This window comes from Gorilla gorilla, chromosome 14 (genome assembly GCF_029281585.2).
Source record: "Gorilla gorilla gorilla isolate KB3781 chromosome 14, NHGRI_mGorGor1-v2.1_pri, whole genome shotgun sequence".
Classification (NCBI taxonomy): Eukaryota; Metazoa; Chordata; class Mammalia; order Primates; family Hominidae; genus Gorilla; species Gorilla gorilla.
In genome coordinates this window covers 39181008-39208556 of record NC_073238.2, presented here as the reverse complement: position 1 = coordinate 39208556, position 27549 = coordinate 39181008, and the positions used below count along the sequence as shown (strand labels likewise).

The 27549-nt window shown below is 40.0% G+C and overlaps 1 protein-coding gene across 13 annotated transcripts in view; it reads left to right on the top strand.

Annotated features, from left to right (window-relative positions):
- Positions 1-27549, top strand: part of CPAP (centrosome assembly and centriole elongation protein) — a 58955-nt gene that overhangs the window by 16885 nt on the left and 14521 nt on the right. For 4 of the 13 annotated variants that reach the window (XM_019039809.4, XM_055359698.2, XM_063697205.1 and 1 more), the window contains 9 exons: positions 220-271; positions 11993-12501; positions 13014-13137; positions 15007-15303; positions 16989-17097; positions 17929-18031; positions 18162-19776; positions 21062-21194; positions 25514-25679. In XM_019039809.4, the coding sequence (XP_018895354.4) occupies positions 12058-12501; positions 13014-13137; positions 15007-15303; positions 16989-17097; positions 17929-18031; positions 18162-19776; positions 21062-21194; positions 25514-25679 (2991 nt within the window). In that variant the 5' untranslated portion in view covers positions 220-271; positions 11993-12057. Of the gene's footprint in view, positions 1-219; positions 272-581; positions 2332-8403; positions 8460-11992; positions 12502-13013; positions 13138-15006; positions 15304-15650; positions 15695-16988; positions 17098-17928; positions 18032-18161; positions 19777-21061; positions 21195-25513; positions 25680-27549 lie in introns of those variants that run through there. The other 9 variants (XR_010130504.1, XM_063697208.1, XM_063697206.1 and 6 more) reach the window with 6 other exon arrangements.

The window sequence follows — 27549 nt, the reverse complement described above, 5'->3', positions numbered from 1 at the left end:
GTATCTGGCACAGCATTTGACAAGACCCACAGAGCTAGGCTTTGGTAGACAAGAGTTCACCAACAGTTAAATTCTTGATAAAGATGAAAACACCTCCTGTTCATTGACTTTTTACTATGTGGAGATTTTATGCTACTTTTTCATACATAGTCTTTCTTTTAATGTAATCTTCTTGACAGTCCTATGAAGGTCTCATTATTATCCACCCCTGTTTTGCAGATGAGAAGACTGGTTTCAGAAAAGTTGAGTGCTGAAGACTACAAAGCTGTTTGTAAGTTATCAAGCTAGGATTTGATCCCAGGTCTGCCTGATAAATCCTGGACTCTTAACCATGACATAGGAGTGCCCTCTTGACTCCTATGATGGCATAAAGAATTGTATCAGAACGGGTAATCTGGCATTAAAACCCCTGTGCCACAACCGTTAGTCTAATTTTTCTCTACAGCACCATCTGAAGATGCAACAAGGATAGGAACCACTGATAAGGTAGAACCTTTTATTGTCTGGCAGAGTAGAAGATGGAAGTTCCTCCCCACTAGCCTTTCCACCTTGTAATGGATTTGAACCCTTGAAGCTTAGTGGGCAGTTTTGAGAATTACATGGGCTACAGGTGAAAACTTACACATTATAACCTTAATTTAACAGCCAGTTAAGACTTGAGTGTGGTAAAAGATTCATTTATTTATTCAATCAACAAACAATGTGGCACTACATACTATATTAAAATAAAAACATACGAATAAAATATAGGCACAAAAATAGAGGATATTGTGACTATCCTTAAAGATACACATTTTAGGAAGAATGATGAGACTTTTGGGCATGCTTTCAAGCCAAAGGGCTCTCATAAATGAAAAGGAAGATTGTTTGCGTCCTTGTCTGGCATCTTAAGTAGTTGTGTGATCTCGGAAGTCTCGGGCTTTAGCTCCCTCATCCACAGTGAAAATTAAAAAGAAAAATTGGGCCGGGCGCAGTGGCTCACGCCTGTAATTCCAGCACTTTGGGAGGCCAAGGCGGGCGGATCACGAGGTCAGAAGATCAAGACCTTCCTGGCTAACACGGTGAAACCCCTTCTCTACTAAAAATAATAAAAAAAAAAATTAGCCAGGCGTGGTGGCGGGCGCCTGTAATCCCAGCTACTCGGGAGGCTGAGGCAGGAGAATGGCGTGAACCCGGGAGGCAGAGCTTGCAGTGAGCGGAGATCGCGCCACTGTACTCCAGCCTGGGCAACAGAGCGAGACTCCATCTCAAAAAATAAAAATAAAAAAAAGAAAAGAAAAATTGAAAAAAGAAGCAAAACCGAAATCTTGATTTAGAGAAGTAGACTCTTTTTGAAGTAGAAAGCAAAACAAATTTTGGAGGACCAAATTTCTGTGAAATATTTTTGTCTTTAGCAGTCGTTTGTTTCAGTTATAACGGTTATAAATGGCACTTCATTTGATTTCTTTAAACATTTTACTTGGCCTGCTGTTTAATCAGACACGGAAGCCAGGTATGTAGAACTCTGGTAACTCACGGTGCTGTAACTTCCTAGATTAAAGGGCCGTGGCAGTTAAAACGAAACAAAACAAAAAAAATTTCTTAAATTCTGCAATGTCAGTATTCAAACTGGTTTCAGAATCTAATGGACACACTCTGCCAAACCACCGATTAGCCATTTGAGGAGAGATGAAAGATGCCTATTTTTGGAGTGAATTCTCATAGGGTTATTTTCGTCTTACGAAATGGTGTAGCGGACTGCCCTTTTTCTCCTTTACTAAGTCACCTCAGCCAAAGCGGAAAACAAAGAAAAAAACCAAACCAAACCAAAAAAACGACAAAATAGACCGTACGCAAATAGAAAAAAAAAAACACAAAACCCAAAACACCTCCTTAAAGCGTCGGTTGGGCTTTATGTTAGCTTTGAGTCTCCGTGCTCCCTGCTTTGCTGGGAACACGGAGATCCATCCCTCCGTTAGGCGCTCCCTTTAGTTTTCTAAGTGTGGGAGCCTGGGGCGACGTTCACCACGGAAGGTCTCTCCCGGAAACGGTTTTCCGCCCCGCCACGCCGCCCGCCTACGTCGACCACTGGCCCGCTGCTGGTCGGAAGGCGGCGCGCAGTCCATCCCCCGCCGGGCAACGCCCGTCGCTGTGGCGTCACTGGAAGTTGTAGTTTCACTGGGCTCAGCGGTGCCTGCGCTTTAGCGCAGACGCGCGGGTGAGATCCTCACTTCCCACAGGACCTCGGGGCGGGGCTCCGACAGAGGCGGCGATTGTGGCGGCTCATTTGTAAATGCTGCGGAGATTCAGGCGTCGGTTCGTGCTGCTGAGCTGCCCAGGCTTCACGGAGCGGTAATTTGTGGGCGAAAAGAGCGGAGGAGCTCTTTGTCCGACGCCCTGCGCCGGAGATGGACGGCGGTGGGCGGGCAGGACTCTGCTCGGACCTCGGGGTTGGCTCGGCGGGGCGAGGAGGGAGCGGGGGCGCTGGGGCGCGCTCAGGCCCACGGGCGCGCTGAGGCCCACGGCAGTTCAGTGGCTTCGTTCATTCGCGCTGCTTTGTTCTTCGTAGAGCTGGGGAAGCCGGCCTCTCTGGGGTGTCTGTCTGTCTGTCTGTCCTGGCTGTGGCGGAACTTGAGTTTCTGTGGGCAGCGCGGCAGCCTCAGTCCGCTGGAGCAGGGTGGTGAAGTAGCGTTGCTGGCTGTCCTAAGGGCCGGTCTTGCCCCAGCTTTGTCAAGGGCTTCTCTCTTGAAGCTTCGTGTGGATTCATGGCTTTCAAGGACGTGTTGTATTTTAGGGGACTGCTAGATCACTTCCCAGACCAACTAGTTACTTTTCACGGTCTAAGAGTGGCTTTGAATTTGCCGTTTGTATCCACTCTCCTCCCTCACCGTGCAGAGAATTTATCTTTTTTTCAATACTGCTTTAAAGAATGTTTACATAGCACTTTCTGGAGATTTCAAGGCTGTCAATTTGTTACATTTTTTAAAAGTTTTATTGAGGTATAATTGCTATACAATAAAAATGGCACATGTTTAAATGCATTCCATTTGATGAGTTTGACATACACGTGCAACCGTGTCCTTCAGATTTTGATATCTGTAAAGTCTGAGTCCGCATACTAATCCTATCTCGGCATATATATTATCAATGCTCCCTTTACCAAGACCTCAGTATCAATAATAAGTAGCAGGTTCTGGTGACGCTTTTTTTATACTTCATGCTGACATTAAATATATTTTTAGAATCGCGGTCATGAAATTGAAGGTATAGAAGGTGTGTTTGGTGGGGAGTTGGAGGAGGAGATGCAAGAGTCTGGCTGCTGCATCCCAAGACTGCTTGCACTTGTCGGGCTAGTAGGGAATTTTTCTAGTTTTCCATATTATGAAATGACCTTGTAGTTTGTCTCCCTTCTGAATTTGGATTTCGAAAGATTTTCTGCTAAGGTCATTGAAATTAAGCAAAGTTACGTGGTTGACTTTGAAAAAAAAAAAGTCATTACTTTTTTACATTGGTTTCCTACTGAAAAACAATTTGCTTAGAAAAAGTTTTTACAAATTATTCAGGAATAACAGATATCCAGTAAAGTGCGCTAATCTTAAGTGTACAGCCTAAGTGTATCCACCCCCTGTATTAACCTTCCCAGTTGTTGAAGTCAAAAATTTGGAGATGAATCTCTAAGTTTAACGTTTTATTTGGGAAGAAAGAATGGCAGTTCCAGGCGTACAGACCAGGTGGTCTTCAGTATGTCCAAAGAACAAAGAGAAAGCTGGAGGTTTTATAAAAAAGAGAATTGTTATATGTGTCGCTCTTCGAGAAAGTTCATTGGTTCTCCTAAGGTTCTGAGGAGGCAGCAGGTCCTACCGAGTGGGCCATGGTGGAGGGCAAAATTAGTCCTACAATTGCAGCAAGTTACCTCAGCATCTATAGATCAAACTGGTCTCGGGTTACAACCGGCAGTTTCAGCATACTGACTTATAGAGAATTCCATTCTTGGAGCAAAGTTGTGTGTCCTGAGTGCCTTTCCCTCTTGACTTCTTGATTGTTTAGTTGGCTATGACAAGAATGACTCAATTTGTATGATCAACTTTCACACAGTCAGGACAACTCCCGTTTTCCTGGATAACGACCAATATGCCATTTATAACTATGGGTTTATTTTGCCTGTTCTTCAGCTTCATATACATGGAAACATGGGCCAGGTGCGGTGGCTCATGCCTGTAATCCCAGCATTTTGGGAGGCCAAGCCAGGTGGATCACTTGAGGTCAGGAGTTTGAGAACAACCTGACTAACATAGTGAAACCCCGTCTCTACTAAAAAAAAAAAAAGCCAGGTATGGTGGTGCATGCTTGTAGTCCCAGCTACTCTGGAGGCTGAGGTGGGTGAATCGCTTGAACCCAGGAGGCTGAGGTTGCAGTGAGCCAAGATCACACCACTGCACTCTAGCCTGGGCAACAGAGTGAGACTCCATCTCAAAAAAAAAAAAAAAAAAAAAAAAAAGGAATCATATTTGTCTGATGTTCACACATCATTATTTATTTTTGTTACTGCCTGTGGCAGCAATTTTTTTTTTTTAAATGCCTGAATAGCTGTGGTTCTCAAAGTGTGATACAGTGAGAAAATATACATCACATTGGTATTTTTGTTTTTGGTTATTAAATGGTTGGCAGGCAATCATCTTGTTCCAAGAAAATCTTCAGTTGCAATTAATGGTACAGTAAGCCTTTATACAACTCTTCTACAACTCAACCAGGCAGCGATGGCAAAAACACAGTATCATTATGTTCACTGTCTTCTATGTCTTTTAACAGTTCTATAAACTGGCAGTTGATAGCATTTGTACATACTGAACAATTGTAACAACTATATTCATGATACTATTCGTGGATTATGCTTCAGAAAACCAAACACAAGAATTTTCAACGTGTATTATACAGGGGAATGAATCAGTGAGGAAAACAGCAGTCTCTTGTTGTAAAATCCCATTAAATTCAGATTTTTTGCCTTATAGAATGACACCATCTGTCATGATAGAAACTGATTTTTAGGCTGGGCGCAGTGACTCACACCTGTAATACCAGCACTTTGGGAGGCCGAAGCAGGAGGATGGCTTGAGCCTAGGAGTTCAAGATCAGCCTGGGCAACATAGGGACACCCTGTTTCTACAAAAAAATTAAAAAATAAAAAATAAGCTGGGCATGGTGACACACGCCTGTAGGCCCAGCTACTCTGGAGGCTGAGATGGGAGGATCACCTAAGCACTGGAGGTTGAAGCTGCAGTGAGCCATGATTGTGCCAGTGCACTTCAGCCTGGGTGACATTGTGAGACCCTGTCTCAGAAAAAAAAAAAAAAAGAAAAAAAGTAATGTTTTCATATCTAGCTAAAATTCTTCTGTCAGACATAAAATACTGGGCGCAGGGGCTCACGCCTGTAATCCCAGCACTTTGGGAAGCCAAGGTGGGAGAATGGCTTGAGCCCAGGAGTTTGAGACCAGCATGGGCAACACAGGGGGACCACTCTTTACAAAAAATTAGAAGATGAGCTGGGTGTTGTGGTATATGCCTATGGTCCCGGCTACTCCGGAGGCTTGAGGTGGGAGGATCACTGGGGCCTGGGTGGTAGAGACTCCACTGGGCCGTGATCATGCCACTGCACTCCAGCCTGGGTGACAGTGAGACCCTGTCTCAAGGAAAAAAAAAAAAGATTAAAAAATATCCATGTCACAGGTTCAGTATCAGGCTTTGAATTGATATCATCTCTTTGTAAATTTAGATAATCTGTGAGATAAAACACACCTAAATTGGTGATTGGGCAGTCTCTCATTGCATTACTCAGATAAAGCTAAAGACAAGTGCTTGTAATTTTTTACGGCTTTGAACCTGGATGATAATAGAAGGGTCTATGGACAATTGTTTGGTCACTTCGTTGAAAATTTTTCACTTTTTAGAAAATATCTTTAACCTTTTAATGAAAATATCTTTTTAAATCTCACAGTGTTCTAACAAAATTTCCTCAACTCAGATAACCTATTTACCTCCTCTTCATCTGAAAATAATTTTCTTTTTTCTTTTCATTTCTATCTCTTTCTCTCTCCTCACCCTCCTTCTTTCCAGGCTTTTTTATAACTGGCCAAAGTTAAAAGGTCAGATTCTGTTCAAAATCATAAAACTTTTTTTTGTTGGCTATTTAGTTCTGACGCAGATGACTAATTACAGTTGACTCTCGAACAACGAGTTTCAACTTTGTGGGTTCGCTTATGCTTGGATTTTCTTCCACTTCTGTCACCCTTGAGACAGCAAAACCAACCCTTTCTCTTCCTAAGCCTAGTCCAATGTGAGGACTAGTGACACGAAGACCTTTACTATCCATTAAGTGGAAGTGGATCATCATAAAGGTCTCCCTGCATAGCTTTCATATGTTTATGTTTTTTAGACACAAAACATAAATGAAGTCTGAATACCTTTATGATGATTCATTTCCACTTAACCAATAGTAAATATGTATATTTTATATCATTTTCTTAACTTTTCCTCTCTAGCTTACACTATTGTAAAAATACCATATATAATACACATAACATACAAAATATGTGTTAACTGTTATTAATAAGGCCTCCAGTCAACAGTAGGCTATTAGCAGTTAAGTTTTGGAGAAGTCAAAGTTATACTTTCGGTTGCATGGGGAGTTGGTCCCCCTAACCCCTACTGTGTTGTTCAAGGGTCAACTGCATATCAATTTGTTTTTTTATTATTGAGAATAAACTTATAAAAAATTGCTGTGTTCTTGCTGAAAATGTCTCAATATTAGTTATCTTAACATTTTTAAAAACTTTTTCTGTTCGCTTTGCCACAGCAAATTGTGGTTGCCATTTGATGTGAAACTTGTGAGGTGCCTCCTTCCAGTCTTTTTTCCTTCACTGTTCTGGTCATAGTACTAGCTTCTGCATCTCCACTTGAGTCTTCCATAGTGTAGCTTTGTTTTAAATTTTAAAAATTGTTCATACATCTTTTTCAAACTAGAAAAATATGCCATAATTAAAATACTAAACATTTCAACTTAATTCCTGCTATGGCTTGAATGTCCGCTCCAAAACTCCTGTTGGAAACTTAATTCCCAATGCAACAGTGTTGAGCGGTGAGAAATTTAAGAGGTGATTAGGTCATGAGGGCTCCACCCTAATGAATGGATTAATGCTGTTATCTCAGAAGTGGGTTACTGATTTCAGCGGTGGCTTTGTTATAAAAGAGAGCCACTCTCTCACAGGCTGTTTTGCCTTTCTACTCTTCCCCCATGGGACAGCACTTGCCAGTTGCCAATGCCATGCTCTTGTTTTTCGCAGCTCCAGAACTGTGAGAAATAAATTTCTTTATAAATTACCTAGTCTCTTCTCTGGTATTCTTTATAGCAGCAGAAAATGGACCAAGATAATTACCAATTACAACTTAAATAGATCACTGTAACTTGTACTGTTTTCATAAACTCTTCAGATAGACACATAACAGTGTTATATCCATGTGTTGAAAAAAATTATTCAAACAGAATCAGTCCATTGACACTGATGAGATTGCAGACATGTTTCTTTGCAATCTGGGGGGTGATGCACACTGACATGGGCTTCAGTACAGCAGCATCTTATGCCATGCAGTGGTTAAAGTGAAATGCAGTCCTACCAAGAGAATAAAAGTGTTTAAGAGAAAAATATTTTGTACTTATTCACTTTTTAAATTTAATTAACTTTAATTAAAGTGGAAAATTCAGTTCTTCAGTCACATTAGCCACATTTCAAGTGCTCAGTAGCCATGTGACTGTATGGTTGCCATACTAAATGCATAGGTCCATGTAATTGTAATTTATTTATTTATTTTTGAGACAGAGTGGCTCTGTCCCCCAGGCAGGAGTGCAGTGGCACGATCTCGGCTCACTGCAAGATCTGCTGCCTCCCAGGTTCACGCCATCCTTCTGCCTCAGCCTCCCCGAGTAGCTGGGACTACAGGCGCCTGCCACCACGCCCGGCTAATTTTTTGTATTTTTAGTAGAGACGGGGTTTCACTGTGTTAGCCAGGATGGTCTCGATCTCCTGACCTCATGATCCTCCCGTCTTGGTCTCCCAAAGTGCTGGGATTACAGGCGTGAGCTACCGCACCGGGCCGTAAATGTATTTTTTTGTCTTTATTTCTTATAATACACACTGCTGTGCACTTTGTCTTTGTAACTAGCAACATATCTTGGATATATTCACTACTTCCATATCAGTAAAGAGCTTACTTGTTCTTTTTAACAGTTGCATAATATGATTACCATGATTAGCGATCGGTTAATGGACATTTACTTTCAGTTTATTGCAAATGTGAGTTTATGCCAGTATAACTGTGGGACAAAATGCCTAGATGTGAAATTGCTGAGTCAAAGTTCCTCTGCATTTACAGTTGGCTGGATGTTGTCATATTGTCCTTCAAAATGTTGTACCAGTTTATTTGCTCAGTAAGTACTTCACAAAAGAGTTTCTTCAAGTTGAATGGTGAAAAACAAAAGCAAAAAAGAGTTTCTGTTTTTCCTACTGGGTATTACCAGTTTTTAGTTTTTGCCAATCCAGGGTGGGGAAAAAATGGTAATGTTACTGTTTTCATTTCCATCTCTTCAGTGGAGTGAGAATGCGCATGTTTTAATGTTTTGGCATCTGTATTTCTTTTTCTGTTTATATTTTTTATATGTTTATGTTTTTTAGACACCGAGTATGAAATGACATACGTGTTTGCCTCCACATTGCCCTTTTTCATTTTCCTTTGATTATGTATATATTTTGCCGTATTATATTGATAAAGTCTAGAATTGTGTCTGGAAAGTAGTGTGAGATGTTATTCCACTTCAGTACTAGACTCTTCCCATCTCCTCAAGAACATGACTGTAGCAATTCTCCCCTTTCTCCATCCTCATCAGCCTACACAAACATGCTTTTATTTCTCCTATTGTAAAAAATACTCCTCTTCACCTTACTTTTCTATGTAATTCCTTCCCTTTATAACAGAACTCCTGGTGTTAGCTGTGCCTACTGTCTTCAATTTCTTATTCTGTCATGCATCCTCTCCACTCAAGCTTTTGCTGTCCCTGCCCTCAACTACTCTCATTGAAGTTCTCATGACCTTTGCTTTGCCAAATTCAGAGGTCAGTTCTCAGTTCTCCTTACCCTTCATCTGTTTCACAGCATTTAACATAGCTCTTTCCTCCTCGAAACACTTTCATCACTTAGCCTCAAGGACACTACACTTTTTGCCTCTTATCTGTTTTTGTTGTTGTTGTTGTTGTTGTTTTCGAGATGGAGTCTTGCACTTGTTGCCCAGGCTGGAGTGCAATAACGCTATCTCGGCTCACTGCAACCCCCGCCTCCTGGGTTCAAGCAATTCTCCTGTCTCCTGAGTAGCTGGGATTACAGGCTCCCGCCACCACACCTAGCTAATTTTTTGTATTTTTAGTAGAGATGGGGTTTCACCATGTTGGCCAGACTGGTCTCGAACTCCTGACCTTAGGTGATCCACCCGCCTCGGCCTCCCAAAGTGCTGGGATTACAGGCGTGAGCCACTGTGCCCAGCCGCCTCCTCTCTTTTTGACTACCCTCAATCCCTCATTGATCTCATCCAGTGTCAAGGCTTTAAATACCATCTTTATGCTGAGGATGTCCAAATTTATGCTTCACAGCCTTGGCCTCTTCGATGAGTTCCATTCTGGTGCACCCAGCTGCTGACCCAGTGTCTCTATGTGCATATTTCATAGGCATCTTAAAATGTCCTGAATTCAACTCTTGGTCTCTGATTCCCCAAAACCTGTTTCAATCCTCCATCTTCCCCATTTCAGTGAATGGCAAATCTGTTCTTCCAGGTGCTCAGCCAGGAAATTTCAAGAAATGAGGGAGAAGATCCTATTGATCTCTGGAGGTTGATAGACAATAAAGGAGGGGCAGTAGATTGTATAGTTTGGTCATACGAGAGTCAGAATTGCTTTTTATTAATTTATTATTAATTAATTAATTTATTATTTTTTGAGATAGAGTCTCACTCAGTTGCCTAGGCTGGAGTGCAGTGGTGTGATCTTGGCTCACTGCAGCCTTTGCCTCCCAGGTTCAGGCGATTCTCCCGCCTCAGCCTCCTGAGTAGCTGGGATTACAGGTGTGCACCCTGACGCCTGGCTAATTTTTTTATATTTTTATTAGAAACGGGGTTTCACCATGTTGGCCAGGCTGGTCTCGAACTCCTAACTTCAAGTGATCTGGCTGCCTTGGCCTCCCAAAATGCTGGGATTATGGCGTGAGTCACCACACCCGATTTATTTATTTATTTTTTGAGACAGGGTTTTGTTCTGTTGCCCAGGCTGGAGTTCAGTGACACAATCACGGCTTACAGCAGCCTCGACCTCCTGGGCTCAAGCAATCCTGCCACCTCAGAACTCCCAAGTAAAATTGCTTTTTATGGTCTAGAAAAGGAGTGTGTAGTCTGGAAGGAGCAAAAGAATAAGACTATATGTTTTGTCTCCAGGCTCAGTGATACTGGAGTATGGGCTCCATACAAACAGATGTTCTCAGGAAGGTGAGGGAGTCCTCAGAGAAGAGGTTGAGGATAATGGGGATTTTGCTGATGATGGACTGTTAGTGTTTTGGGGCTCGGATGTTTGGGAGATGGAACAGAATAAGGTATAGGGATTACTGTGTAAGAAGTGAAGCCTGGTTCTGGGTCTCAGGGCTTCCTGTGGTGAGTGATATAATAGGTTTAAATAGGTAGGTAATGGTGATGGGGTTTGAGAACTGGGGGTTTCTGGAGGAATGGGGTGTCAGTGGGAGTGTCTTGCAGATGAAGATTAGGAAGGCTGGGAGGCTGGGTCTTTACTTACCCTGCCCCTGATAGCTGCACAACTTGCACCTTCTCCTTCCCTTGGTCCTTAATTTTACCTTCTAAATGAGGATGCTGTCCACCCTGTCTAAAGTTACAACCTCCTTTTCCCACGTGGCTTTTATTTTTCCCCTTTGCACTTATTGCTATTTAACATACTGTATAATGTGTGTGTGCGTGTGTGTGTGTGTCTTCCCCACTAGACTGTGATTTATGAACTGCTATGTACCCAGGGGCAAAAACAATATCTGGCACAGAGTAAGAACCCAATAAATGTTAGTTGAGTAAAATCAGACACAGAGGCAAGGCTTATCTTCTCTGTTATGTCCTGTTTAAGTATATCTATCACATAGTGCAAAGTTACAGTAGGAATTTGGTTGATTTTAAAGTCTGATAATTCATACAGAGTTATGGCATGAGCCAATGTAATTTTCATTGGCTTATGCCATAAGAATTACATTTCTCCTACCTGCCAGACATGGTGCTTGGCAGTAGTGAATATATAGATATCTTCAAGGAACTTCACGGATTAGTAATGAACATGAAAGCAAAATGCCACTAATAATGAGATAAGTGCTAGAAGAGTGATGTCACTATTTTACCTCTAGGAATACAGATGAGGGGCTATCTGGTGGGTGAGGTGTTAGTAGGGAGACGAGAGAGGAAGGGACAGGTGAAACTGCCAGGTAAAGCCACGAGTGCTGGTGGTGACTTCTGTGCTAGAACTAGGGAGAAAACAGGTTCACCAGCTGGGCAAAGAAGCAATGTTAAACTAGGGCCAGAAGCAAGAAAGTGCTTAGTGTGGGTAATATCTGATAGTGGCTTTTTTTTTTTAAGTGAATAACTTAAAAGGTATTTTATCTTCCATTGTTTAGTTCAGCTAATCTAGCACTCGTATAAAATCATTAGTAATTGAATGGTTAAGTCAAGAAGGATCTTAGGTTTTTGATCTACTCAATTTGGTTATTTTTAAGACTTAAAAAAATGTAGCTCAATGCCCAATTGCTTTGCTAGTTAAGGTCTTTTGTATATGAAATATTGAGGACATTTTTATGCTGGGTTGAGGTTTGGGCTCATTTTGGGTAGGACATCTAATGGCTTTACCTAATACATTTTGTTGGCTATTTTTGTCTACAGGTGTTGGAAATCAATAGCTCTTCTAGCCTTGCATTGTTTAAATATAATAGTGTCATTGGACTAAGATGTTCCTGATGCCAACCTCTTCAGAGTTAAACAGTGGGCAGAACTTCCTAACCCAGTGGATGACCAATCCTTCTCGGGCTGGGGTCATATTAAATCGTGGATTTCCTATTTTGGAAGCAGACAAAGAGAAGCAAGCAGCTGTGGACATTTCTACCAGCTTTCCTATTAAAGGCACACATTTTTCTGATAGCTTCAGCTTTATAAATGAAGAAGATTCACTTCTTGAAGAACAGAAGTTGGAGTCAAACAGCCCTTACAAACCACAGTCAGATAAATCTGAAACCCATACAGGCTTTCCTTGCATTAAAAAGGGACCACAGGTAGCGGCATGTCACAGTGCTCCTGGACACCAGGAAGAAAACAAAAATGACTTCATCCCAGATCTTGCGAGTGAATTCAGAGAAGGGGCTTATAAAGACCCACTTTTTAAAAAACTTGAACAGGTACAATAGGATTTGGCGTACTGTGAATTTATGTCATTGCAGGTTTCTGTTTATGTAATAAAGTCATTTGTTCTAGGTCTTCTTGTTTTTTCCCCTTCACTCTGAAATCCTCAGAATACCAGATTTTGCCCTTTGTCTAATGTGAAACATTTAAGTGTGTTTAATTAGCACTTATAATAACTTTAAGTTGTTACCTCATTTGGCAAAAAGTAAGAAATGGTTGATCAAGTATTAGGGGAAAAAATTGGATGATATACTGATGCCCATCCTATTTTAACAATCAAAGGATTTATATGACTGTTTCGGTTTCTTAGTTGAGATAGTTGATAAGATTTCCTTCGTAAGGGTATGAGTTTTAGATTTTCGGTGGCTGATTTAGTTACCTAGGGATCCCTGTCTAAAACTTCTTACCAGGAAAGATAGGAGGAGGGAGATGGGAGGAATTAAGGGAACGAGGGGTCCGTGAAGAATTGTAAAGTTGATTTAATAAAGTTAATTTTGTATTTAAAAAGCTGAAAGAAGTGCAACAGAAGAAGCAGGAACAATTGAAGAGGCAACAGTTGGAGCAACTACAGAGACTCATGGAAGAACAAGAGAAGCTGCTCACCATGGTGTCTGGGCAGTGCACACTTCCAGGTATGCTTTGCCTACACAGGGCCTCAGTATACTGCACATTTCTTACCTGTAGTTGTTTGACACGTTATTTCTATCGTTCCTGTATCATGTGTTGTGAACTCCAGTTTCTTTAAGGGCTAGCCCGATAAATGTGAAATGGTAGAGTTGTAATACAACTGGAACAAGAAGGTGCTGCCGCATTCTGGTGTGCGCATGCCCTGCTTTAAGGCATTGATGTTTATTCATTAAAAAAAAAAGAAAAATGAGCTGGGTGTGATGGTCCATGCCTGCAGTCCTAGCTACTCTGGAGACTGAGGTGGGAGGATTGCTTGAGCCCAGAAATTTGAGGCTGCAGCAGTGAGCTATAATGGCACCACTGCATTCCAGCCTGGGCAACAGAGTGAGACCCTGTCCCCCCAAAAAAGGTCCAATAGAAGAAAAGTCAGATTTGGCCTAGAGCTACTACTGGTATCCAACCCCTGCCTGATGAATGAAAACTGTTGGGTGTCATAAAGGTAAATACATGTAGGAGCCACTCTGTTCAGCTGAAGAACCATACCAAAGATATTTTCTGTGGTAGAAGATGACAGTATTCTGTTGTGTGACCCCTCAGTTAACGGAAAGCATCATGTGCCAATCAGGAAAGAAAACTGGAAATGTGACCTGGAGCAGTGGTTTGAAAGTTTCTTGACCACACTCTGTAGTAGTAAAAATGTTTAAAATCGTGACTCATAATGACAAAGCAATTTCATGTCATCAGTCCTTATTGGTGTTCCTGGCATGTAGTGAGGACATTTTCTATCTTGTTTATTCTAGTTCTATATCATTTTAAAAAATGCTACATCCGATGATAAAATTATTATAGATTGTGTCCCATAGTTTGAAAAAAACTGAGGTTGGAGCCATGTGTTTGCTTCTTGGTGCTACTTTTAAGAAATATACTTTACTGACCCAGGAAAGCACCTATTCTGCTCAGAGATTATGCTGGGCATTGAGAATACAAGGAAAAAAAGACTTGGCAAGTGAGTGAGGCTGGGTGCAGGGGTCAGGTGGGGTGTGGTCGTGAGAAATTGTAGCACATAAACAATGGTTTAGGGAATTTGGATGTTTATCTTAGAGAATATAGAAAACATTTGTGTGCCTTAAAATAGTTGAACGGCTTAGGGTTTCTTTATGGAATACATACAAAGAATAATCAAGATCACTTAAATAACAGCTGTGATACTTTTAAAGGTAGAACCGCACTATGACAGAATGACAGGGAAGCTGATTTCAAAGTTATTTACGTAAGAACTAGCCTCATGCAGTCATGGAGCAGTTTGCTTTGGAGCAGTAGTTTTCAAATATTTTGGTCTCAGGATCCCTTAGGATTCTTAAATATTTGAGAGCCCCAAAGAACTTTTGTTATATGGGCTGTATTTATCAATAACTTACTGCATTAGAAATTTAAACAGGCTAGACATGGTGGCTCACGCCTGTAATCCCAGTACTTTGGGAGGCCAAGGCCGGCAGATCACCTGAGGTCCGGAGTTCAAGACCAGCCTGGCCAACATGGTGAAACCCTATCTGTTCTAAAAATATAAAAAATTAGCTGGGCATGGTGGCATATGCCTGTAATCCCAGCTACTCAGGAGGCTGAGGCACGAGAATCACTTGAACCCAAGAGGTGGAGGTTGCAGTGAGCTGAGATCGCACCACTGCACTTCAGCCTGGGCGACAGAGCAAGACTGTCTCAAACAATCAATGGTTTTGTTAAACACCATTTCCTAATAAAGGGAAAAAATACTGTTGTCACTGCGGAGAAGCCTTTGTGGGGTGGGGTCACTACTGGGGATAAAAGAGAAAATGTTGAAGGAAGTCATCAGCTTTGTTGCTTTTCTTAATTGTAAGGTTTGAGTTTACTGCCTGATGATCAGAGCCAGAAGCACAGGTCTCCAGGAAATACCACCACTGGAGAGAGAGCCACATGCTGCTTCCCATCATATGTCTACCCGGACCCAACCCAGGAAGAATCATACGCGTCCAACATTTTATCCCATGAGCAAAGCAACTTCTGTAGAACTGCTCATGGAGATTTTGTCTTAACTTCAAAACATGCGTCTCCTAATTTATTTTCTGAGGCACAGTATCAAGAAGCACCTGTGGAAAAAAATAATTTAAAAGAAGAAAACTGTAACCATTCTACAGGTTAGCTACTTATGTTTCTCTCTTCTGTGCTTATAGTGTTACTAAGTTGTCCTAAGATAAAGCCTTTCCATGTTTTTTCTTTAAAAATTATTTTTTCAGAGATGGAGTGTTGCTGTGTTGCTCAGGCTGGACTCAATCTCCTGGGCACAAGTAATCTTCCCCCATCAGCCTCTCAGGTAGCTGGGACTATAGGCACGTGCTACCCTGCCAGCTCTTTCTGTATGGTTATTTTTTTTGGTCCCCTGTGGCGTGTTTTTTTTTTTTTTTTGAGACAGCCTCGCTCTGTCACCCAAGCTGGAGAGCAGTGGCACAATCTCAGCTCACTGCAACCTCTGCCTCTCGGGTTCAAGTGATTCTCGTGTCTCAGCCTCCGAAGTAGCTGGGATTACAGGTATGTGCCACCATGCCCAGATAATTTTGTGTATTTTTAGTAGAGATGGGGTTTCACCATGTTGGCCAGGCTAGTCTCAAACTCCTGGCCTCAAGTGATCTGCCTGCCTTGGCCTCCCAAAGTACTGGGATTGCAGATCTGAGCTACTGCACCCAACCATAATGTCTTGTTCCTAATTTAGAGTTAATTCATTGGTGTGGAAAGCTCAAATATGTTTTTCTTCTTTTTTACACAACATGTTTCCATAGCCTTTTATTTTGGAAAATTTCAAACATCTAGAAAAGTTGAAAGACCACTGCAGTTATTACTGATATACCCACCACCTAGATTGAGCAGTTAATATTTTGCTGTATTTACTTTGTCAGTGTATGTATGTGTATATATATCTTTTACATGTATATCCGTATCTTTACTTCTATATGTGTATAATTTGCTGAACCATTTCACTGAAAATAATATGCAGGTATCTTGTTACTTCATTCCAAATATTTCAGTATGCATCAAGCAAAAATTAGGACATTCATCTGTATAACCACAGTGCTATTATTGTATCTAAAGAAATTAATGATAATTCCTTAATATTCAAGTCCATTTTGGGATTCCCCCAGTTATCCCAAAATATCTTTTAAAGGTGCTTTTTTTTTAAAGGATCCAATCAAATTAATGCATATCCAGTCAAGTTCATGTATTACGTTTGATTCTTACAACTCTTTAGCCTTTTTAATCTCTAGAAAACCCCACACTTTTTTCCTCATGAGATTAACCTTTTGAAGAATGTCAAGTGTCTTTATTTTATTTTATTTTATTTTATTTTATTTTATTTTATTTTTGAGACAGGGTCTTCCTCTGTCACTTAGGTTGGAGTCCAAAGGCACCATCTTGGCTTACTGCAACCTCTGCTTGCTCTCAGCCTCCCAGGTAGCTGGGATTACAGGCATGTGCCACCACGCCTGGCTAATTTTTGTTGTTGTTTTTTTTTTTTTTTGGTAGAGACGGGGTTTCGCCATGTTGGCCAGGCTGGGCTTGAATTCCTGGCCTCAAGTGATTCTCCCGCCTTGGCCTCCCAAAGTGCTGGGATTACAGGTGTGAGCCACCACACCCGGCCTCAAGTGTCTTAATTGGAGTTTTGTAGTTTCTCTTAATTATATTAAAGAATTCCTTGAGTGTTGTAAAATCTTTGATATACATTACTTTTAATTAAAAAATTTTTTAGCATAGTAACTTGTAGAATTCTCATGTTTTAAGACATTAATATGCTTTTCTTGAGCTAAATTGTTCTTAATTTTTATCTCAGGAGAAAGTATCTTATGTTGGGAGAAAGTGACAGAACAGATTCAGGAAGCAAATGATAAGAACTTACAAAAACATGATGATTCCTCAGAAGTGGCTAATATTGAAGAAAGGTATTGTTCATGTTGAAAGTGAGAAATGTGACTATTTAGTACAATAGCTAGCCTTTGTTATTGAACACTTTCTTTGTTTGAAAGATCTATATTTTTCTTGTTTTTGCATGACTTTGCTTTTAAGGTTAAAGATACAACCTATTATGTACTGTCAACAACAAAAGAGGCTGAGGAGATATGTCAGTTAAAGCTGCCTTGACATTGTATTCTCAAAGCTTTTTCACTTAAGAGAAACATCTGGATAAAATCAGTTTTCTCTCAAATAGTTAAATCCTATTTTTGGAGAAGGGAAAAATTAAGTATTGACATCTCCCATTTGGTGTCACTTATCAATTATAATTGCATTATCAGTTTAGTTACAGAATTTTAAAATATGGCAAAGATTAAGTATTTTATATTTTAAGTAAGTTGATTATTTTAAAAATTTATTTCAAAATTTTAATATAATATGGACAAAATGACTTTTCTGATTATTGTTCTACTCACATTAAGGGCCTTTCTTAATTAAAAAAATGCATATTTAGTGATCTATTTTTGAAATACATTTTAAAGTTATTTGATGAATATGTTACTCCATGTGTTAATCTGTAGTCGATAGATGGACTTCAGAAGGGTTCTTAGGACTCCAAAGTCATGTGAAGAGTGTTGTATGTTTCTTTATTTTAAGGTGTGGAGAGGGATTGTGGCTTTTGTTAGGTTCTCAAAGGGAGGCACTGATTTTGGGAAAAGTTAGTTCTCCATGTTGTCAAGGGTTTCTATACCAGGCACACTAAGTGTAAAATATTCACACATTATGATTTGCATGTTAAATAACTTTCTGTTTCTAATTAGGCCCATTAAAGCTGCTATTGGAGAAAGGAAACAGACCTTTGAAGACTACTTAGAAGAACAAATTCAGTTGGAAGAGCAAGAACTGAAGCAAAAACAGCTGAAGGTCAGCAATTGTGCTCTTCTGATTAAATCATTCTAAGGCTTTAGAGATTTATCTATAATTTGCCTTAAAAATAACTTTGAGATCACTTGGATATACCAAAATTAATTCAAATATTATTCTTTTATTTTAGGAAGCAGAAGGACCATTGCCAATCAAAGCAAAACCAAAACAACCATTTTTAAAACGAGGAGAAGGTTTAGCTAGATTTACTAATGCTAAATCTAAGTTTCAAAAAGGCAAAGAAAGTAAACTAGTGACTAACCAGAGCACTTCCGAGGACCAGCCACTGTTTAAAATGGATAGACAGCAACTCCAGCGGAAAACTGCTCTTAAAAATAAAGAGCTGTGTGCAGACAACCCTATCCTTAAAAAGGACAGTAAAGCTAGAACCAAGAGTGGTTCTGTCACCCTCAGTCAGAAGCCGAAAATGCTGAAGTGTAGTAACAGGAAAAGTCTTTCTCCGTCAGGATTGAAAATACAGACGGGGAAGAAATGTGATGGGCAGTTTAGAGACCAGATCAAATTTGAAAAAAAAGTCACATCTAATAATAAAGAAAATGTACCTGAGTGTCCAAAACCTTGCGATACTGGCTGCACAGGGTGGAATAAGACACAAGGTAAAGACAGACTTCCTCTTTCAACAGGGCCGGCCAGCCGCCTGGCTGCTAAGAGCCCCATAAGGGAGACCATGAAAGAGTCTGAATCTTCTCTTGACGTTTCTCTTCAGAAAAAGTTAGAGACTTGGGAACGAGAAAAGGAAAAGGAAAATTTGGAATTAGATGAATTTTTGTTTTTAGAACAAGCTGCTGATGAAATATCATTTTCTAGTAATTCCTCATTTGTACTGAAAATCTTAGAAAGGGATCAACAGATCTGCAAAGGTCACCGGATGTCTTCCACCCCTGTCAAAGCTGTGCCACAGAAGACAAATCCGGCAGATCCCATTAGTCATTGTAACCGCAGTGAGGATTTGGACCACACTGCACGTGAGAAGGAGAGTGAGTGTGAAGTCGCACCCAAACAACTTCATTCATTGTCTTCAGCTGATGAATTGAGGGAACAGCCTTGTAAAATCAGGAAAGCCGTCCAAAAGAGCACTTCTGAAAATCAAACTGAATGGAATGCACGTGACGATGAAGGTGTTCCAAATAGTGACAGTAGCACTGACTCTGAGGAACAGCTTGATGTTACCATAAAACCATCGACTGAGGATAGAGAGAGGGGCATCAGCAGCAGAGAGGATAGCCCACAAGTCTGTGATGATAAGGGGCCTTTTAAGGACACCAGGACCCAAGAAGATAAAAGGAGAGATGTTGATCTGGATTTGTCTGATAAAGATTACAGTAGCGATGAGTCTGTCATGGAAACCATAAAACATAAAGTGTCTGAGCCCTCGAGATCCTCATCCCTAAGTATGAGTAAAATGGACTTTGATGATGAAAGAACTTGGACTGACCTTGAAGAGAATTTGTGTAACCATGATGTTGTTCTTGGGAATGAATCCACTTATGGGACGCCGCTGACATGCTACCCTAATAATGAAATAGGTATCCTGGACAAAACAATAAAAAGGAAGATTGCACCAGTCAAGAGGGGAGAAGACTTGAGCAAGTCCAGGAGGAGCAGAAGTCCTCCTACATCGGAGCTGATGATGAAATTCTTTCCTTCTTTGAAACCAAAACCAAAGTCAGATTCACACTTGGGAAATGAACCCAAGTTAAACATAAGTCAAGACCAACCACCTGGTGAGTCAGAGCATTATAAAATATGTATCAGAATGTTAGAAATTTAACATTAATCAGTATGCTGTCAGAATGCTTAAAATCCTAACTTATTGCTCAATAGAAGTCAAATTAATGGGTGATTTGTAAAAATTTGATTTATTTTATGGGTCTATATAAGGCTTTAAAATTAATTACTTTTTAATAAAGTGAGATAACATCAAAGCTTCTACGTTTCCTTTCTTCCCCAGACCTGGTTCAAGTATCCCTTCCTAGAGGTACCAGTATTACCATTTCGTTTGTGTATTCTAAAGAGTCCGTGCATATAAAAGCATATGTGTCAGTTTGTATATAATTACCTTTCTATACAAATGAAAAGACTCTTTTTGTATACTGTCCTGCACCTTGCTTATGATAAATTTTGAAGATTGTTCTAACGCATGTACACACCTACCTCATTCCATTTAACGGATGTGTAGTATTTCTGTTGATGTAACGGACTTTTCAAACTCACCCTGAAAGATTCCTTTCCATTATATTATATTATAAACTAGCAGAGCATAGGTGCTTTAAAATAGAAATTAAAATAGAAATTATAACGTTAATTTTCAAAAATTCTGATTTTAAAAGTAATTTTTTTGTACAAAGTTTGGAAGCTTAAAAAGCATAGAAGCAAAAATATGTACAACTTAACTACCCAAAAGTAACTGCTATGCTATTTTGGGATATTTCATTCCAGTCATTTTTTCTATGTAGTTTTAATATGACAGAGTTGTATAACTTACCTCATTTCTTTAGCCTTGTGGATCACATTTAGTTTCTAAAAAAGTACTAATTGATAAAAATGCTTGAAGGACAGAAGCACTGGCTATTTTACATTTTAAATAGCAAATTTGATAAAGGGAAAACAATTTGGATTTATTTGATTAATAGTAGGGGTAAACTTTGATTTTGGTGTTGATTAGCTCTTCAGATCTCTTGTGGATTACTTATTCATATTCTTAAGCTATTTATATATATTGGTCTTTGAAAAATTGATTTGAATGATTTCTTTTTTATGTATCATGTTGATTCCTTGTCAGGTCGATACTCTTTTGAGGTAGATTAATTCTTTCATAAATTCCCACTGGTTTCCTCAGGAAAGTTAGGTTAAATTTTTTTTCCTTTTCACGTTTGAAGCATTGTTTCTAATGCATTTTAATAGCACAGATGTTTGCCATATTCTTGGCTCTTAGTGTTACTAGCTAGCTAGTGTTTTTGCTGCAGTAATGCCTTTTGTGAAGTTCAGTATTTATGGCCTATTTCATAGGTGACAATGCTCGATCCCAGGTTTTGAGAGAGAAAATTATTGAATTGGAAACAGAAATAGAAAAGTTTAAAGCTGAGAACGCATCTTTAGCTAAACTTCGCATTGAACGAGAAAGTGCCTTGGAAAAACTCAGGTACGTTTGGGTCTGTAAGTTGGGAAAAAATATGCAGTGACTCAGTTATACCTTTAAGACCATCTATGAACAGTCTGAAACAATTTAAATCAGTCAAACAAATATAACTGAAAAGGAGGTGAAATCTGTATTGTGTAAGTTTTTTTTACTGAATAAAATGACCCAATGTAGTCAATGATGTGTACAAAGGGAGAGATCATAAATTAAAATTTGAAAAACGGTTTGGAGCTATGGTACCTTCAAGTGGTACTTTGGCTAGTTAGTGTATTGGTTTCTCTGGGCTGCTGTAACAAAGTACCAGCAACTGGGTGGCTTTAAACAATAGAAATGTATTTTCTTGTGATTCTGGAGGCTGTAAGTCCAAAGTCCGGGCATCAGCAAGGCGGGCCATGCTGGCTCCTCCAGCTTCTGGTGGTTTCAGGCACACCTTGGTATTTCTTGGATTGCAGCGACATCACTCCAGTCTCTCCCTCTGTGGTCACATGGCCATCTTCCCTTTGTGTGTGTCTTCACATGGCATTCTCCTCTGTGTGTGTTTGTCTTGGTGCCTCTTTTAAGGATAGGGTCATATTGGTTTAAGGGCCCACCCTACTCCAGTATAATGTTATCTTAACTGGCATCTTAATTGTATCTGCAAAGGCCCTATTCACAGGGATTGGGACTTCAACATATTGTTTTAGAGGACACGACTCCACCTACAGCAGTTGATAGTATGACATATCGTCTCCTACCCTAGGTCATGATCTTACCTGACTTTATTGGTTAGCAAAACTTGAACTGAACTTACATGAGGCTATTTATATATATTATATTTATTATTTCTCTCTATATAAATTTTACGTAGACATATTTTTTAATTGTACTTGTGAATAGTACTAAGTTCTGTTGCAGGAACATACTAGTACTTTTTATTCCAGGTGTTGCTCTGTGTCTTGTTGGGGATATTATATGTCACATACACACCGTATTTCTTTGTTTTTTGGTATTTGTTATTTTAATGTTTAATTAAACTGTAGTTCCCATGGCTGCCTGCTGCGGGATTGGATCTAGGGGATGGTAGCTGCTATGCAAATGCTGAAATTCACCCAAATTTCCCAGCCTCTTTGTTCTTTAGCACTCCCCAGGATGCTGCAAGTCTTTCATTAGTGTCCAGAGTTCCGAAATGGTTGATTCTGACAGGTGCTGCTAGTTCAATAGCTGCTTTGGTGGAGGGACTGATTGTTGGAGCTTCCTACTCCACCATCTTCCTTAACATCTCTTCCGTATTTCTTTTCTAAAACCTGAAAAATATGAATTCTAAAGCACATCTGGCCCATAAGTTCCAGATAAAGGTTTATAGACAGCTATTAATCCACTTAAAAAGGAAATTCAGTTACTATACTATAATCTGCAGTATGCTTAAAAATCAAATTCTGAAAATTTGTTACTTTTTAATGGAAACATCTTTGTTTTTCTGCTGATACATACTGTAAATATATGCTTATCATAGTAGTTATCGGTAAAATGTGGAACTTATTCCTATCCGTTCTCCACCCAAGATCACTTTTAAAACGTCTCTGCTTCATTATTTCAAAATGGACATCTTTTTCTTTTAAAGAACATTTAAGTCATAAGATAATGGCTGGGTTTTTGTTTTTTTGTTGTTGTTTTTTGTTTTTTTTAGCATTTTCCCTATTTCGGTTTTGCTTTGTTCTAAGCAAAATTCAGTCCTCGAATTTAGACATTGTGTTATCCTTCCCAATTTACAGATGAGGAAACTGATGCACTGAGAAGCAAGTTTTTTAAGTTTACCTCCTTAGTCAGCGACAGAGAGCCTCAGTGCCAGCCTAGGCAGTGTGGTTCAGTAGAGCCCTGGGCTCTACTGTATGGGCTCTTTAATCTGCTTTTTATTTTATTTTTATTTTTTTGAGACAGGGTCTGGCTTTATCACCCAGACTGGAGTACAATGGTACAATCTTGGCTCACTGCAACCTCTGCCTCCTGGGCTCAAACCATCCTCCACCTCAGCCTCCTGAGTAGCGGGGACTACAGGCATGTACCACCACACCCAGCTAATTTTTGTATTTTTGGTAGATACGGGGTTTTGCCATGTTCCCCAGGCTGGTCTTGAACTCCTGGGTTCAAGTGATCCCCCTGCCTTGGCCTCCCAAAGTTCTGGGATTACAGGCATGAGCTATGATGTCCAGCCTTGCTTTTCATTTCAACAACATAATAGACATCTTAGCTATTAGCACACCCTAGTCTTCTGTATCCTTGAAATGACATTATGAATGCTACTGTGACTAATCAATCTGTTAATGGAAATTTAGCTTGTTTAGAATTTTCCACATTATAAATTATTCTGCAGGGAATGTCATCATATGTATAAGACACTTTTTATTTAAAAATCTACTTCCTTGTGATAAATTTTAAGAATGTCCATTGCCCCAGTCAGCATCTGAGGCTTCTTCTCACCCCTTTCCCCATCACTGGAGTTGAGCGTTAGCAGTCTTTCAAATCTTGCCAACCTGATAATTATGCCATCTTTCACCTGCTAAAGTTTGCATTTCTTTAATTATTGATAAAGTTGAGCATGCTTTTATATTTAGTGGTCATTTGTGTTTATTTTGTAACTTTCTGTGTGATCTTTGCTCATTTATCAGGATATTTAACTTTCTCAAATGTGCCACAAGTATTCCTCCCCCAGTGTTTGCTTTGACTATATGATTGTGTGCACACGGTCGACATTTTGAATAGTCAATAAGAATGTCTTTTACCTTTTCTGTCTGCTCTCCCTTCAGTGAGGCAGGGAGAGACTTGTCCGGTCTCGAGGCTTTAAATGCTGTTACGCCCCAGATCCAGATCTCTCGCCCACATCTCCTATCCCACTGCCTCGTTGTTCTCTCTACCTGGAGAGCTGATGAGTGTTTAAATTGATCATTTAGAAAAAGTGAGCTCCTGACGTTCCCTCCTGAACTTACTCTTCTCTTCTTCTTCCCTGTCTCAGCACATGAGTCTGCTCTTCCATTTGCCCAGTGGAAAATCTTGGAGTCATGCTTGAGTCTTCTCTTGCTCTCTCAGTCCATTTCTAACCCGACTGCTTCACTGCCTCAGAGCTGCCACTCTCCACCAGGACCCCATTGGCTTTCTCTGGTTATTAAATTCACTTCCTAGCAGGTCTCTCTGCTGCCCATGTCTGTGCTCTTCACACACATCCAGAGCCAGCCTGCGTTTGGACGGTTCATCTGATCAAGGCCTCCTTCCTTTTTTTTTTTTTGAGATGGAGTTTCACTCTTGTTGCCCAGGCTGGTGTGCAATGGTGCGATCTCGGCTCACTGCAACCTCTACCTCCCAGGTGATTCTCCTGCCTCAGCCTCCCGAGTAGCTGGGATTACAGGCATTTGCCACCATGCCTGGCTAATTTTGTATTTTCAGTAAAGACGAGATTTCTCCATGTTGATCAGGCTGGTCTCGAACTCCTGACCTCAGATCCAGCTCCTGACCTGATCTGCCCGCCTCGGCCTCCCAAAGTGCTGGAATTACAGGAGTGAGCCACCGTGCCTGGCCTGTCTCCTCCTTTTTTGACACCTTCTCCTGCTACCTATCCTTTGCTCACTCTGTTTTAGCCACACTGGCCTCCTGGCTGTTCTTTGAACACCTCAGGCACATTCTTGCCTCAGGGCCTTGGCACTTGCTGCTCCTTCTGCCTGTACTGCTGTGTGTGGACACCCTTGTGACTGGCTCTCTCATTTTCTTCAGGTTTCCTTCATGTTATCTCAGCAAGATAAACCCTCACATACAACACAGTTTCACCCTCCCACTCTGATATTTTCTAAGCTTCTTCCTTGCTTTATTTCTCTTTAATGCTTCTAATATTCCATGTACTTATTTATCTTTATTATCGTCTGTCTTCCAATAGAATGTAAGAAGCTGCATGGGAATACATTTTTTTTTTTTTTTTTTGAGACAGAGTCTGTCTGTGTCGCCCAGGCTGAAATACAGTGGTGCGATCACAGCTCATTATAACCTTGAATTCCTGGGCTCAAGCCTGCCTCAGCCTCCCAGTGTTGGGATTATAGACTTGAGCCACTGTGCCCAGCTTGAATGTTTGTTTTTTTCACTGTGGTTTCCCCACTACTTCGTCGAATGCCTGATTCATCGTAGGCACCCAATGAATGCTTATTGGATGAATGCTTTAGTGAGTGGATTGGCTGTTATTTCAGGCCTATGGATTGAAGATGAATTCACCAGGACTAGCAGTTACTAGCCTGTCAGCAGGTTCTGCACATCACTGCACTGAGATGGTCTCCTTAGGTGATAACATAGTTTGGTCATTTTAGGAAAGAAATTGCAGACTTCGAACAACAGAAAGCAAAAGAATTAGCTCGAATAGAAGAGTTTAAAAAGGAGGAGATGAGGAAGCTACAAAAGGAACGTAAAGTTTTTGAAAAGTATACTACAGCTGCAAGAACTTTTCCAGATAAAAAGGAACGTGAAGAAATACAGGTACGCTAGTTCTTTATGTTATATTCATGTAAGTTAGTAAAGGTGACAATCTTGTAAGCATCTCAGAGTTATTTCTTATGTCAAAGCAAAACTGTGTATCAATCCATTATTCATTCATTCAGCAAATAATCTGTCTGAGACAGTGTATCAGGAATATCTTTGGTAGTCTGACTTTTAAAGAGCAGAAGATTTCAGTTCTTTTCTTACTAGTAAAGTCTTCCTAGAAAAGACCACGATAATGTCATGGATGAGTTAACAAGCCTGGAGTTGGAAATTCACCAGCATTATGTTGTGTTAATCTTTTTGACCTACCACCCACCAAATATTGTTAGTTCTGTTCATTTATCATAATTTACGGCTGTAAATAACCAGGTGTTTAATTCTAAAACTTATAAACTGATAGGCCAGATTATCAGTCTTGTTCATTTCATAGTTAGAAGTGGACATGCTAAAACTATAAACCTTCTAGAAAAAAATAGGTGAATTTATTTACGACATTGGCATATCTGAAGATTACTAAGAGAAGACACAACTAACTATAAAAGAAAAAATGGATATATTGGACTTCATCAAAGTTAAGACTCATCAAAAGAGAAATTTAAAATGGCTATCCATTGCTTCTAGCATAAAATGCACCTTCCACTGTCTGTATTTTAATTACTAGCATTTTTGAGTTCCATCCTTTGCTTTCTTCCTGTCTCATGCAGCCATCCTTGAGCAATCTCACCTGCACACCTACAGCTTGAGTTATTGAATAGCATGGTGCTCAGGGTCTTTAATTCTCCTTCTTTATTTTTGTGGGAAGAAACGTACCATTATGTTTTGGTTAATGCTTAGTTTATTAAATCTAATATGTTAGATGTTGACAATATTAAAACTTTTATTTCAAAAGGTAATATAAATATATTATCATTCAAAAGTTACAAAAAGATGGGTGGTGAAATTCCTCCCTCACCCTTGCTCCGGCCACCTATTCAGTTGTTTTTTGAAAATAATTTTTTATTATAGAAAGTTTCAAAAATACATAAAAGTAGCAAGAACAGAATGAATTCCCATATTTTACCAGTGATCATTTTGTCTAATTTCATCTCTCTCCCCCCGTACTCTTTTTTTGCTTTTTAATCTGGAATTTAAAAAGTGAAATCCCAGACATCTCCTCATTTCACCTATACATAGTCTAGTATGTTTCTCTGAGAAAGACACCTTTAAAAAATAAGGCTATTGGCTGGGGGCGGTGGCTCACTCATGTAATCCCAACACTTTGGGAAGCCAAGGCAGGCAGATGGCTTGAGGTCAGGAGTTTGAGACCAGCCTGGCCAACATGGCAAATCTCCATCTCTACGAAAAATACAAAAAAATTAGCCGGGTGTGGTGGTGCACCTGTAGTCCCAGGTACATGGGAGGCTGAGGCAGGAGAACCACTTGAACCCGGGAGGAGGAGGTTGCAGTAAGCCAAGATCATGCTACTGCACTCCAGCCTGGGTGACAGAGTGAGACTCCGTCCACGGGGGCGGGGGGAATAATTATCATACCTTTGTCACACCTAACAAAATTTACAGTAATTCCTTAGTATCAAATAATACTTGGTCCATATTCAGATTTTCCAGTCGTTTGGTATCTTTTTACAGTTGATTTGTTTGCATTCTAATTCACCTCTCGAGGCAGCCAGTGTTATCAATCTCATATCTTCCCAGAGAAATTCTTAGAAAGTACATATATACATTCATGATGTTTTTTTAAACATTAATGATAGTTTACTGAAATCATTATGTATCTTAACAGAACATCTTTGTTCTTTGTTTTATTATTGTATGGAATTGTAATATGTGCCATAATTTACTCACCTAAGCACTATGTATTTCTGTTCTTT